The sequence below is a fragment of the Sminthopsis crassicaudata genome, chromosome 3 (assembly GCF_048593235.1).
Source record: "Sminthopsis crassicaudata isolate SCR6 chromosome 3, ASM4859323v1, whole genome shotgun sequence".
Lineage (NCBI taxonomy): Eukaryota > Metazoa > Chordata > Mammalia > Dasyuromorphia > Dasyuridae > Sminthopsis > Sminthopsis crassicaudata.
Window position 1 is genome coordinate 437,959,373 of NC_133619.1, and position 16,159 is coordinate 437,975,531.

The 16,159-nt window shown below is 31.8% G+C and overlaps 2 protein-coding genes across 4 annotated transcripts in view; one reads left to right on the forward strand and one right to left on the reverse strand.

Annotated features, from left to right (window-relative positions):
* Window positions 1–16,159, reverse strand: part of SCRN3 (secernin 3) — an 88,059-nt gene that overhangs the window by 55,651 nt on the left and 16,249 nt on the right. The gene's annotated exons all lie outside the window — the stretch shown is intronic.
* CIRSR (corepressor of RBPJ and splicing regulator) overlaps window positions 1–16,159 on the forward strand; it is a 35,488-nt gene that overhangs the window by 16,010 nt on the left and 3,319 nt on the right. For all 3 annotated transcript variants that reach the window (XM_074303078.1, XM_074303080.1, XM_074303079.1), the window contains one exon: window positions 15,268–15,374. In XM_074303078.1, the coding sequence (XP_074159179.1) occupies window positions 15,268–15,374 (107 nt within the window). The remainder of the gene's footprint in view (window positions 1–15,267; window positions 15,375–16,159) is intronic.

The following is a 16,159-nucleotide window of genomic DNA, read 5'->3' on the forward strand; positions in this document are numbered from 1 at the left end:
TGTAAAAAATGGGTAACTGAAGACCATAAAGGATAAGTGATATCTTGGTGATGTGGTCTTAAAGCAACACTTTATACTCCACCTCTGTAAGAATACCCATAACCTACCTTGTCTTACTCTTATAAACCTTAAAGCACTATGAGCATGCATCTTTTTAAGTAAGATAATAAATGAAATATTGTCTTTAAAAAATCTCTTCACTCCAATATGCTTAATGTCATGAATTTATTTAATTCATTATGGATTTAGATAGTGTCTTTTAAGTTAGTTGGAGCTTAATTTAGTTTTTATTGCTAAGAAGATGCGCCATTGAATTGTCTACCTTTAAGAATGGCCTGAACAACTTAGCAGTAACCTTTAGAAATACTTGTCTGATGATAATAGAAACTCTAAGAGCTTCTCAGAAACAAAATCAAAGCTATACTGTATCAAACAGGAAAGCAAGTAATAACAATCCTGTATTCAAAGTTTGAATGCCAAGAAAAATAAACTGACCAATTTCCTAATCCACTTGCTGATTTGAGCTAAAAAATACAATCTTTTCATTTTAAAAAAATCACCTATTGAATAATGTCTCACCAGTGAATAGAGATTATTTTTGCAATAAGGCAATTTCAGTGGATGTGGTTATCATGGGATAATCACACCCCTGGGGTACAGCCTTGTGTCTGTAATCTCCTAGGAGTGTAATTATTTCATGATAACCATACCCCCTGGTGTTGCATTATTTCTATTATGAAATTCTTAGTTTAGTATATAAAGTAACTTACTTTGATCACTTGAAACTGTAAGGTAGTGTTAGAATGTTCCAGCTGTGAGGTTTACAGAGACCAACTATAAGCTTTACTACTCCTTTACAAAGTTAAATTAGGCAATCAAAATGCTTCTTTGTACTAAGCTGGTTTAGAATATGTTTTCCGCTGATAAGATCTTCTTAAGTTTCCGTTTTCATCATCAAGATAACAGCAGAAATTATATATGAAATATGTAGGTTTCAGCAATAAACTGAATCCACATAAAATGTTTGTTTATATTAAAATAGAGTTCATTAAATGACTACTAAGACTAGCCTTATGACTGTGTGCACTACCTCTTATTTTCTCCAATAACTGTTAACACTTCTTATTTATATTCTTGTGCATGGTAGTTTGGCTATCAGCTTTTTATTTTTAAATCTAATGTAGTTCTCAGTACAAGATTTCCTTTTTAATTAGTTTTAATATTTAAAAACAGTTGAAATTTGTTTTGTTATTAGTGCATGTTCTAATATACTAGAAAGACCTAAATAGGTTAATCTCCTAACCTTCAATAATATAGTTATCCTTCAGTAAATGAAAAGGCTAGTTTAATTCCAGTCAAGTTGACCAGTTGCTAAAGCTTATTTTTTCATTGGAAGTTATTAGTTGCTCATCTTTTCACATAAACACTTTATTATTCTAAAGGAGGCAATGTGGTGCAGTGAAAGGAAAGCAGAATTTGACATCAAAGAACCTTAATTCAAAACCTGACTTAGCTACCTACTGTATTATTTAAGTCACTTAAATTTCATGGGCCAAAGTTTCTTTATATGTAAAATAAGAGGTTTGAAGGAAATAATGTCTTATTCTAAGTTTTAAGTCTATAATTGGAAGGTGACAAATTGCTCTGATGGATCACACCATGCAAAGAATATTGGGATTTGGAATCAGACCTAGATTTGAATTCTGTTTTTTGAAATTTTGTTTGCTGTGTGGCCTAGGGCTACACTCAACCTCTCTAAGCCTTTATTTATAGCATGAGATGGGGAAACTCTATATTTCTGTGGTTATTGTAGTACTTCTAAAGCTTACAAGTCTTGCCATTCTAGTCTACTAGTTTAAACCACATCATTCAGTCCTTCCAGAAAAGTAACCCTGCCTACAAGTAACACTGACCATCTAATCCAGGTCGTTTCTTCCCTTCTTTTGAACCTTACTTGCTTTGTGAACCCAAGCAAATGGTGTCTTTGAACCTTCATTTTCTCATCTGTAAAATGGAATGATGATACAGGCACCACCTGCTTCACAGTATTGTTGTGAGGAAAGTATTTTAAACCTTTAAGCATTATATAAAGGTGGTGTAAATAATTGTTTCTTCACAACATAATATTCTCACTTTTTTTTACTGCTGTTCACTTTGTTTTCTTACAAATTTTCTTTCCTTTTTGATCTGATTTTTCTTATGCAGCAAGATAATTGTATAAATATGTTTACATATATTGGATTTAACATATGTTTTACCATGTATAACATATATTGGATTGTTTGGCATTTAGGGGAGAGAGGGGTGTAAGGAGGGGAAAATTTGGAACACAAGGTTATGCAAAGGTCAATGTTGAAAAGTTATCTGTCCATATATTTTGAAAATAAAAAGCTTTAATAAACATTTTTTAAACCCCACATAATTAGAAAAGTAAAATACTGAGAAGTTTTTTTTAAAAAAGGAAAGTAAGTGGGATTTTTTAAATATAAAGACTAATCTATTGTTGTTGCTGCTAAAAATAATTGTTTCCTCTTTCCTACTGAATATTTACCCTAGAAATATAATTCTAACTATTTATTGTATTATATTGATTGTAAGCTTCTCAATGATCATTACCCTTTTATTCATTGAACATAATGTTTTTGTTCCTCCCCACCCCCAGTCTAACACTATGCTTTACAACATAGCAGTCATTCATTTATAAGTGCTTGTTTTATTGGATTGGATTGGCAAGAAAAAGCAACAACATTCTGCTGGATCACTTGCTCAGAAGATCTTGGTATAAAAATAACTTTTAAAAATGCAATACATATATATGTCACGATTCTTTAATTAGTGAGAGTATTATGTCTACTGATTTAGAGTAAGTTATGACCAAAAAATTTGATCACTTGATGGCAAACTTTCTGGTGAATTGTCAGATGATGGATAAGCAATCTGCTGCTTGAACCATATTTTTTTAAAAACCTTATTGGTTGGTGGGTCCTCTCAAAATTGTGCTTTATTAATGGAGCCTTCCAAAACCCAGATTCACCTATATTCCTCAATGAGCACTAATAGTAAAACTTACTACTCTAGACTTTCATTAATTTGAATCTCATGATCAAATATATTGAATTCATTTGCATGATTTTTAGTTTCTTGAGTTTGACATTCCAGGCTTATATTGCTATACATACATACATACATACATACATACGTGTGTGTGTATACTTTTTTTTTTTTTTTTTTTTTTTTTTTTTGCTGAGGCAATTGGGGTTAAGTGGTTTGCCCAGGGTCACACAGGTAGGAAATGTTAAGTGTCTGAGGTCAGATTTGAACTCATGTCCTCCTGACTTCAGGGCTGGTGCTCTATCCACTGCTCCACCTAGCTGTCCCCTTTTAAAACTCTTAACACAAAATGTTTTCATAAGACATTTCAAAATATCCAATGAATTATATAGAATTTCATGTAGCACACATGTTAATTACGTATAGAAATTGTCAACTTTGGATACTAATTTAGATGTTTGTTTTATTGTCTGCAAGTTGTTGGCCCTTTTCTCATTTTGATATATAAGATAATCTGAAAATATTTGAAACAGTCCTGTTCTTTTCAGAGAGAAAGATTACAGACCTGGGACATTACTCAAGGAATGATTCTTTTTCTGGATTGAGCAAATTGTTAGTGGAAAAGGATTTAATGATGAATTGTCTATGTAAGAAACTACTTCCTTTTTTCCATTGAAAGGGCTTTATTGCCTCTGGAGGAAGGTGATCAGCCAAAAAAAATTTCACAGAATTTATCTGTTCATAAGTTTTAAACAGGCATAGACAGACCTCTAGAAAAGTGACTCAGGAACCCTAAATGTGCTGAAAGTTGCAACTCCCTCTGCCGTGGAGCTGTCTAATGGCCATCAAGAATTGGAGCACTTACTGGGATAGCTTCTAATGCAGATCAAAATCTAGCAGGATTTCATAATAGAAATATTATTTATGCAAACCATACTAAGCGGCAGAAAAACTAATAAATGAATGAGTGCTTGATCCATGGCTGAGGCAAATTGAAGATAGTTTCTGTCTCTTGCTTCATTTTCATATGTAGTAGACCAGTCAGAGAACCAATTGTATTTTTTGTATTTAGGGAAGCTTGATGAGAAATGAATGAGAAAACTATATAAAAAGCCTATCAGGTCAGAGAAAGTTCAAAGTCAAAACTGGTAATGTCATAGTGCTCCAAAGGCCTGAACATTAATAATGATGACTAATAGTTTGTGAAATCTTTGACCATTTTACTTTAACCCATTACCAGTGTTAAAAGTCAATTGAAACTTTTTAAGCATTATCATAATTCAACATTATTAAATTTGTTATTTAAAGTGTCTGTAACATGAAATTCCTTTGTGATCTACTAGCTAATTATAGTACTTTTATATCATAGAATTAATCTCATATCTGTTTTAGAGAAATATGTGGGATTATGAAAGCTACATGTTTCCATAATATAAGCCCACAAATCATTTTCTCGTGTTACTTTTTTATATAATCTGTTTAGTATATATCCTGTAAAAATCATTCTATCTACTCACAATATGTAGGCTTCATGTCAAGACTAAGTTTGTGACTAAGTAGGAGACTAAATTAGCATAACTGATAAGCTAACTGACTTCTCTCTAAATCACCTGTGGATTTTGAAGAACACTTTATTTTGCTCTGGAAAGTAGTATTTACATGTTTCCCACCCATGACAAAATAATCAGCTATTCATAATCTAACTTGCAGATACTTAATCTATATACGAGCTCGTGCGCGCACACACATGCTCGGCAAAAGACCTGCATTAACATACTCCTCTGTGACACGAGTTATGTTACTCATGGGCTCACCTTTTAGCCCTTCTGAATCTTTAATAATTGTCTAATAGATCTTTGATGCATTGGTATGTATATACTTATTTTTAGATTATTCTATTTAAAGTCTTATTTTAGTTTGTTGGAAATGTTCACGTATATTTCTAGCCCTGTGCTAGATAAAGAAAGATTCTCTCTGCCTTCAAAGGATCTAATTTAATTACGGAATAAGGCCACAAACTTACTGCTATGAACCATATTGGAAAAAAAAAACAACATAACATGATAAAAACTATATTCAGTGCAGTTATGAATACAAAGAAAAGTTATTTAGGTTACAGTGTATCCTGGGTAGTGCAGAGAAAATGAAAAATGTGAAAAGGAAAGGGTTTGCACAAAATTGTAAATCTGGGAGAATCTTCCAGACAATGCCTAATGACCTTTTAAAATAAGTTCAAAGCAAGAAGACAGTAACAATATATAAATGTATAGACCCAATATACTCAAGCCTCTGATACATGTGTGATATATAACAGGTATTTCAGAGCTCATTGGTTTGTTTGTTTGTTTCTGCAAAACAGGTACTGGTAAATTCTATTTTTATTTTTTACTCCATTTTAAAGCATTAAGGCTGGAATTGACCTAAAATATTATTTAATCCAGTGTCTTTATTGTAGAAGTGATATAGCTAAAGACCAGAGAAATGGAATGACATCCCAAAGAACATACAGCTAGTTGATAGTTGGGAACCTAGTTCTGAGTACCAGAAACAAAACAAGGCCTTCCCTTATAGTCTAATGAGGGGATGCTGAATCCCAACTACTTAATATTTCTAGTTGGGTATCCACTCTCACTTCAGATTCTGCATATCCCAAAGTAAACTAATCACCTGTCAAAATTGGTTCTCCTCTCTCAATTTTCCTAGTTTATCAGTGGTATCATAATTCTTCCCATCACTTAGGCAAAAAATTTCAGAGATACTTTGATTCATCCCTGAATTCTAGTGACCCTGGCCTACTTGCTGTTCCTCCCACATGATACTCCATTTCCAGATTGTGATTTCAGTGATTGTTCCCTCCCTCCTCATCTAAAAGCAGATAAATTTGTTGGTTTCATTCAAGTCATCAATTAAAATCCCACCTTCCACAAGAAGTCTTTCCCAATCTCTTTTTGAAAACAAATTGTATTGCTCTCCTTCCAGAAATTCCCTCCAATATTCCTTTCCCTAACCCTTCCAGAGACCCCTCTTATCTAATATATAACATGTATTAAAGACAAAAAGAAAGGAGAAAAGGTCAACATAACTAATCAAAAAGTCTGGAAATATGTTCAATGTGCAACATTTATGGATCTACCACTTCTGCAAAAGAGGTGGAGTTGGGAGTGTCTTATTATATGTCTTTCAATCTAAGCTTAGTCTCTATAATTCATTTTTAGGGTGGATAGATATTTCTGTTAAATTTTTGTAATCTCTTTGTTTTCTTGTCTCTGTTTACTTTTATCAATTCATGTAGATGTTTCCACATTTTCCTATATTGATTATATTTTTTTTTATTTCTTACAATATAGTATTTCTTTTACACTTATATACCAAGAATTTATTTGGCCATTGCCTGATCATACTTTCACAAAAAGGGCTGCTATAAATATTTTGGGATTTGTGGGGTTTCTGATCTCTTTCAGTGCTGTTACTTCCAATTTATCTTATAGATTTATTTTTTGTGTATAGTTATGTGTTGTTTCCTCTATTAGGTTGTGAAGTAACTACAAGTAGAGCAAGGGAAAAAAAGCTTCTTGGTTTTGTGTAGAGTGTTTGTTTTGGGGGGTTTTTTGGGGTTTTTTTACACCTTCTTTGAAACCCTAGCACTTAGCACAGTGCCTGACACAACTTAGGTACTTAATAAATGCTCATTAACTTACTGAATGATATCTCTTCTTTATATACCATATGTTTTTCTTTCCAAGTATCTTTGAAATTTATCTTTTCTTAATAACTTCAGTGTCATCAATCTAGATTCAAGTTTATAGTACTGTATTAAGCATCTACTCTGTTCCAAGAACAAAGAATAAAATAGTCCATATTTCTAATGCAGTTTACATTCTAAATGGAAAGAACAGATATCTATGAAAAAATACTTGCATACAAAGTTAATACAAATATATACAAAATAATTTAAATGCATATTAATTTTGGAATGGAAGTATTAACTACTGAAAAAAATATTAATAATTATTGGAAAAACTTCAGCTTGAAAATGGTTACTTGAACTGCTTCATGAAAGAAGAAAGGAACCTAATTGAGATGGAATTAAGGAAGAAATGAATTCCAGGCATATTCTTTGTCACTTCTCAAAATCATCTAAAAGTTAAACAGCCAATATGTGGCACAGACAATAACTTGAACCCATTTCCTAATGACTTCTAGACTGTCATACAATCCACAGTGCTACACTCACTCACTCTCAGTTGGTGGATTTTTAGCAAGCATCTGCAATTTTAGATTGGAAAAGGAAATGGTAGAACATTCCAGTATGTCAAAAAAAAAAAACCCAAATGGGGTCACAGTCAGAACAACTACCACAACAAATAGATGAATACGAATAAGACATGGTTCTTAACCTCAACATACTTTTTCATATTAGATTTTTCAAGTATAGTTATGAAAACACAGTTCTCTAACAAGGGGCTGAGTAATAATATATGCCATAAATTGCTTCCTCTCCATGTCACTATCTTTTTCACATGTGCTATCTTGAATCTTAGAGATACTACATAGCTGACACATTCAGCTTGTGACACCATTCCATTTCCTATTTTGTCAGTTATCTAGCCTTAACTTTAATACAGCTAATTCCATCTCTCCATTTTAATTCTAGTTCTTCTATTGCTTCTCTTAGATGCTTTTGTTATCAAATTGAGACTACAGCCATTGGAAAATTTTTTTAAAAAATTGTCAAGGACAGCATTTTGCACTTGGAAATATAATTTTGTTTGGAGAATTCTACTATCTCCATTGCAATGACTCTACCATATTCTACCTTTTGATCATTAGGAATTGTTTGTTAACTGACTTGAAGTGATATTTTAAAGACATTTTTTCCCAGTAACTTATTTAAATTTAAAATTAAAACAGTTAATTTTTTTTTTCTTTGCTGAGCCAATTGGGGTTAAGTGACTTGCCCAGGGTCACACAGCTAGAAAGTATTAAGTATCTGAGATTTGAGCTCAGGTCCTCCTGACTTTAGAGCTGATACTCTATCCACTTCACCACCTAGTTGCCCCCAGTTAATTCAAGTTCAATTTATTCAACTTATTATTCAGAAATGCCCAGTGTTAAAGTTGATTTTTCTTAAACTATAGTGTGATGAGAAATTTTTGATTACTTTATTGCTGTAAAATCCATTATCATTTCAACCATGATGGACTTGTGTCTTTTTAACAAGAAGGTGATCCAAGGCAATTCCAATAAATTTGTGATGGAAAGAGCCATCCACATCCAGAGAGAGACATAGACTAAATGTAAATCAAAATATTTTCACCTTAGTTGTTGTTTGCTTGGTTTTTTTTTTCTTTTTGTGTGTTTTTTCCCTTTTGATCTGATTTTTCTTGTGCAGCATGATGAATATGGAAAACATGTTTAGCCTATATTGGATTGCTTGCTGTTTAGGGGAGAAGGGAGGGAGGAACAAAAATTTTGGAACACAAGGTTTTACAAAGGTGAATGTTGAAAACTATCTTTGCATGTATTTGGAAAAAATAAGAAACTATTTTTTTAAAAGAAAAGAAAAATCCATTATCACTAAATTCACTGATATAAATTCTGTTGAAAATAAGTGATGTTTCTATGGTAGCATCACTGGAAACAAGTAGATGCCTATTGATTAGGAAATGACTAAACTATGGTATGTGCATATCACAGAATAATATCATGCCTAAAATATTATAAATATTAAAAGAGTTTGGGAAAACCTGGAAAGACTGTATAAACTGGTAACAGCTAACAATAGCAGCATTTTTATTTTATGCATTTTAAGGTGTGTTAGCTTATTTGATCTTTACAACAATCCTATGAAATAGAAATTATTATCCATATTTTACAGATAAGGAAACTGAAGCTTTAAAGAGGTTAAATATTTAGTATTAAATGATTTATTAAATGTAATTGGGAGATATTTAATGAAAGAAATAAAAATAATATTTTTAAAAAGAAAAAAACTACCAGGAAAACATATATGTAATGATTACAATAATGAAAATAAAATAACACGAAAAGCCTAAAATTAATTTCTGTGACTAACCTTCAGTGGCTCCCTATTTCCTTTGGGTAAAGACATTGATTTCCTCAGTCTAAGTGTCAGTGAGCTTTTCCATAATCTGGCTCTCATCTGCCACGTTTTCTGACTCTGCCTGTTAATGTTTCATCAATGTTTCTACAATCTATGACTTAGCAAAAGTGACCCCTTTGTTTGGAATGTATTTCTTCCTTATGATCTTTACCTCATAGATAATCTAGCTTTTAAACACAGCTCATGTGTCAATTCCTTCAGAGGACCTTACCTGATTCTCTCAATTATCAACGCTTTCTCTCAAAATTGCTTTGTATTATATATACACTTTCCTCCTCTCAGTTGGGGAGCAGTGATCTGGGACATAGCTACATGTATCGAATGTTGCATATCCTTCCGGGATTTTGGTGGTCACTTTTGCTTAACTATTTCCTTTGTCACAGGAGAACGTTCCATTGGAGATAAGAGATTATATCGAGAAATGACTAGCATTTTAAAAAAAAGAGGAATAAATAAAATTTTAAATTGTGTAATAATGAATAAGACAACCAAATGTAATTTACTGACCTCTAACTACCCAAGCTCCCTAAAGTAGGCAATAATAAGATCATCAAGGGTTTTCTAGAATGTGATGATGTGAACAATTATGGCATGGTAGTTTTGTCCTAGAATAGAGTTTCATATTTCCTTGCCTTTTGTGTATATTTCAGAAAACATTTAGGGATAAATTAAATGTTGAAATTGTTTTAACATTGAACATTTTAATAACGATTAAATTGCATTTCTTCCCTATGAACTCAGATAAGGACAATAAGAGGCCCTATTGTTCTCAGCATCCTTGAAGATGAACTGGCAATGTGTCAGGAAAATTCCCAGTATGAAAGAGTTTTATTACAATCCAGTACAATTGGTTCTTGCATAACCCTTAGAAAATCATACATAAAACATTTTCATTTATATAAATAAAAATCACCCACACACTCTATTAATAACTAGCTCACTTTTTTATTTGGGACTTAAATATTGCTTGTTCTTACTGTGAAATTTTTAAAAGATATATTCACTAAGGCTTTCTTAAAAGCAAAAATTCTGTGATCACATTAAGAAAGGAATATAATACCTAACATTCCCCCAGTCATAAATGCCCATATTCCTGAACTTCTACACATAAGTGGCAGCCCTAAAATATCCTTTTATAAGTCAGTAACAGAGATGACATCCAAACTAAATAAAGGCAGTTTATCTTTTTTGTTTGTTATGCTTAATGCATCATATCAGATTTTATTTTTAGTTATGTTAAAGTCTTTGAAGTATTTTTTTTTCAACCAAAAAAACAAAACAAAACTCTTTTAAACCTTTAACTCCAAAGATGTCAGTTCTACTAAGCAAATGGAGAAATGTAGATCCTTGAATAACTGAAAAGCAAATTGTCTATATGCCATAATAATTTTAGCTAACACTTAAATGATGCCTTCTTCATAAAAATAAAGGAACTGAGGCCCAGAGAAAGAAAGCAAGTTGCCCCACACTTGACTCTGTTCTGAATCCTGTAAGTTATATGAACTATATAGTAATTGCAATTTTATAGGCTTTTTGCATCTTATGACTAAAAATTTTACTAAATTTGCAAAATATTTTGAGTTATTTTAATTTGAGTTGTTTTATGTGGAAGCTTTGTACTTTGGAGTAAGAATTTATAGTGTTGAAATCATATCTTATAAATACTGAAATAAAATGAGCAGATTTACATTTTGCTACTGAATATTTTCACCAAAGAGGTGCTCAGTATGGGTTGGATGGAGAGCTAGCTTTAAGATAGGAAAACATGGGTTCAATCCCACCTCAGAAATATACTAGCTCTGTGAAATTTATTTAATCTATTAGTATCTAGGCAAACTTCTAAGAAGGTATTGCAGAAGATGGCATTTTCTCACTAGAAGTTCCTCATTCAGATGAAATCACACATCTGGACAACAACAACAAAAATTGCCTGTCAGTGACCATTCCTCTGTTTTGTCCTTTATATTGGTTAGTTTGTCTAGTTCAAGGATCCTTAACCTGGAGTTCATCTCCCTCCTGGACTTAAGTTCCCACCAGGTTGCTTTCTACAATGATCCAATGAGATTAGCAGGAGAGTGAATTTGGTGAAATTTATTTTTAAAGTGATCCAACAATGAAGCCTTCAATTAGTGTTTAACCCATTTAAAGTATCTGGAGAACAAGTAAGTATTGTCACTAGGAGCTTTTTTCTGCAAACTTAATTTCCTATCAAGTTCAATATAGAAGCAAAACAAATGCTCCTCACTTATTTTTGTCTATGAACTACCCAAACAGCTTAGATCAAACAGAAGACTAGTCATATCAGTTTTACTCTCTTAAGAAGGCTAAGATCTTTCAGTTTGAATTGCAAGAGAAGCACATAGAATTAAGAGATGTGTCAGAGCTGACAAATTATTTCACCAACATCAGAACCTTCACATATTGTCAGGACAGGAATTTGTTTTGCTTCACAATAAATATTTGTTTAAAAGAGTTTTGGTCTTCGTTTTTCTTTTTCAGTAAGGGTTTAGGAAGTTTGAAGAGAAAGAAAACATTTTCTTAATTTAAAAAAATTAAAATTTAATATATCATAACTATGTGAAAAATAGTTACTAATTCTACTTTTAAGCTAGAGAGTTTTCATCTATTTGTCTTAACCTGTTTTGTATCATAGATTGTAAACTAGAAAGTGTAGAAATAGTTTTTCAGTTAATGCATAAACCATAGTTCAACATGCTAATAAGTTTAATAAATAGAATCTAACTTTACTTATTTTAGAATAAAAAGGTCAAACTTTCAGTCCCATCTCAGATGCTTAATAACTTTTGTATTCATTGTTAAGGTGTAACCTCCTTGATCCTCACTTTCCTGATTTGTAAAGTGGGAATAATATTTGCATTACTGAATACCACTGGAGTGAAATAAACAAAGAATTTTATAAACAAGATGCATATGTAAATGACACCATTTTCTTTGGAAAATTGTAAAGAAAATAGCATTAACCCATTCACAGTTGCTTTACCTACTACTTGCTAAGTAGAAAACCATCATTGGTTCTACTAATAGATACAGTTATACAGAGAGTATAGAAATGAGTAGGTCTTATTAGAAATCATACCTTCAAAGAATCCACAAAAACATAGATATCATATGTGTTTTTAAAAAAATGATATTAAATGTAAACAAGTGATGGCATTTTTCCTGTAATTCATGTATGTGGAAGCAAAACAAAATATTGTCACCTTTTTTCTCTTCCCTTTTCTTCATAGTCTTGATTCTTCATTGCTTTTGTCACTTGCCATTGGTCAGACCTTTTGTTTGGGGAATTTTGAATAGCAGTGGGGGGTTTCGTTTTGCTTTTTAGCAAAACCCTCTATGTTGCAATAGGCTAAACTACAATGTCTGAGACTGCTCAAGAGAAGTATTCATGTATAATTTTATCACAAATGCTCTTCTCTGAGCAAAGAAGATTTTTTTAAATTGCCAAGACTCTTACATTGAATGAAATTTACTGGAAACAGTTTTGTATAAGTGGATTATAACCACTAATGTGATTGTAAAGGAGAAAAAAAATTAGTATATATGTGTGTACAACAATATTTATAATATGTCCAAAATAATACCAGAATCATTTTACTCCATTCTAATTCTAATCCATTTCATTCAGTTCATTATCAAAATTATAGCTCATTTTGTGTTTAGTGTGGCCTTTTTGCACACTTACGATAATAAAGTCTCAGCCCAAATTTCCCATCTTTGATCTTGCAGAAAAAGGTTAGTTGGGATTGATTATAAAGAAGTATTGATTTTAGAGGGAAATGAGATGAAAAGGTTTTTGTGTTACAAGGATTTTTAGAGATCATATAATCCAAATCTTTGATTTTACAAATAAGGAAACTGAGGCACAGGAAAGTTAATAAATATTGTTCTGACTCACGATTATATTCAGATTTTTAGACTTCAAATTCTTTCCACTAAGATGAAGCCTATTGACATTTATTTAAATTGTTTAAACCAATCCATACCAAGAATAATTAGACTTAACTAGTCAAAAAAAGGACTTCCATTTCATTAGAGTAGTTATAAGTACTACAAAAAAGATGATGTGAAAACCATGTTTTCTGAAACATAAAAATTACCCATCTTTTGATGAAAACTGATGAAATTATGATGGAAATGTTCTTTGGTCTCATGTAAGTAATAACACACTGGGTCATTTTTCAATTTAATTCCTAATATATTAACTTGTTCAATTCATTTGTTGTCTCATCAGATTGTTGACATACTTAAACCAATCCATACTAAGAATAATTAGACTTAACTAGTCAAAAAAAGGACTTCCATTTCATTGAAGTAGTTATAAGTACCACAAAAAAAGTTGATGTGAAAACCATGCTTTCTGAAACATAAAAATTACCCATCTTTTGATGAAAACTGATGAAATTATAATGGAAATGTTCTTTGGTCCCATATAAAGAATAATATACTGGGTCATTTCTCAATTTAATTCCTAATATATTAACTTATTCAATTCATTTGTTGACAAGTAGGCTTTAGTACAGAAATTTTGTTTTGTGAAAGTATGCTCTTAAATATAAAGTTCAGATAGCCACCTAAATGACTGCATATAGGATATTTAAACCTATTAAAAATGGTTAAACCTGTGTATCACATTGTTAGCATTAACAAATTGTATTTGATTTAAATGTAGCCAGTAGGAATAGCAATAAAAATTCTGGTTTTATTTAGGAATTTATCATTTTTGCTTTCTGCTTATCAGATTTCATAGAAACATTGGATTAGTTGAAATCATTTAAAAGAATTAGTGACAATTAAATTTCATGAGTAGAAAAGTAATTAATAATCCATAAATCCCTATTTTAGGCTTCCTTCTCAGTAATTAGAGAATGAAGTATAAATGTTTATTACTATGTTTAATAGATATTAATTTTATTTAAGGTATCATCATTTTTATTTAGTACAAACCCTCTTAGACCTTTTCCCTCTCTTTCCAAAAACTCAACAGTCAATTCTAAAACTATTGACAGTAAAATCTTTAACTCATGTGTATGGTATTACCTGGTCCAACCTGACCACAAAAAAATTTTCCAAGGGAAACAACCAATGGACAAATTCTAATTTCATTACCTTTCTTTTTCCATAATCTGCCTCTAGTGAGCATGGCAAAAGAAGTTAAATGGCTTAAGATGCATTTGCATTCAAAATCTTATCCATGAAGATACTCTCATTGCCAAATGTTTTTAACAAGGTCATCAAATGTCCACATTCCATTACAATTTGACTACTTTCAAAACAAAGCAAAATAGAGAAAGGAATAAGGAAAATAATGAGAAAAGAAAGGTGTATGCTCTAATTTCCTGGAAGAGAAGGTGTAGAAAGGGAAAGAATAACACACACACATACACAGAAAAGGTTCTAGATTCATGTGTTTTCTCATTTTTTTTTCCTGGCCCATTTTTGCTATTGTTACTTATACCATACTTAAGTGCCTAGAAAGAAATCATGGATTGAGTTCCTGCTCATATTAAAAATGGCAATTTCAGCAATAAATTAATCATCCTCATCACCACCACCACCACTACTACATTCCCCACTCCAACAACAAAAATTCATGTTCCTCTAGCTTACCTCAAATTCCTTACCAAGCCCAAGCTCATGATTCAAAAGTTTAAGGTCTAGGTATATTATATATTTAGGAATTTGACTAAAATTTTTATGCCTTTAAATATCCATTTTAATTGGGTTTTTGTAGGAAATAACCATTGTAAATTTAATTGTGATTTTTTTCTTCATTCTTGTTAGATTTCAAAATCTCAAATCCAACAATAACAAAATGCATTTTTTCAATATGACAAAAGTTACATAAGAAGAGAATCCCCCTTGCACGTAAAGAAAAATGCAATTATTTTCTATTCTGAATCTCCAGACTGCTGTTTTAGAAAATCATATCTGATTATTTGCTCAGCAGAAGATTATTGAGTTGATTTAGCTGTGATTTTACTTAACAAAGCTTCAACTGCATTCCTACTGTGGAGTCCAAAAAAGGTAGAGAGATATAAATGATACATTCAAACTGTGATTTTTGTGAACAGGGCCATCAATGCACCCCTCGGAGCTAATAGCGGAGATGAGAAACAGTGGGTTTGCACTAAAACGAAATGTACTGGGGAGAAACTTGACCGCAAATGATCCATCACAGGTAATGATCTTTTTATCAGTAAGCTGAAAATGTCTATAAATCTAAATGTGATTGCTTGTGAATTGCTACTTAATGTTTTCCAATATGCATGTCCATAGGAAAGCAAGAGAAAGCAATGGAAAATGTCTAAGATCTATTGTAGCTCTTTGCTTCTTTACCAAGATGGCAAATAAGAACTTATTTTTAAACCTCTTTTTTAATAAATGAAACCTCCTCTGGTTAGTGTAAATGGACTGTCCACTGGCACCACTGGTTAGGGTACTGAGTATGATTTGATGCTACCTAAGGAATTTAGATGACAGAAACAAGTGGGAGGGGCGAAGGGGAGTAGTATATAAAAGCAACCCCACCCTCCTAAAAATTATAATACAGTGTTGTAAACTGCTAATTATTGACTTAATTTTTACAAAGTTGTCCATGTATGGAAATGCAATGCTTCTGAATATTGAGAGGGATTGTATAAATTAAGAAAACAGCTCGTGGAATAAACATGAAATTTAAGAGTGTTCTATTGAAAATTTGAAACTAAAAATTCAAGTAGCTTTAAGGTTCTTTTAAAGGTCCGTGATTTTATTCATTATGTAAATTTCTTAAATTCAAAATAAATCTCAAAAGGTTTGACATGATTTCACCCTGAAGGAAGAAGGTGGGGAAGAAAGTGATGATTTGTAGCTGTGGCATCCCGCCTTAAAACACCCTAATGCTGGCTCAGATATTCATCTCTGCCCTAGTATATCATAAACCCCCTTGGGTGTTTTTTCCACCATTTTCCAGAAGTATTTGTC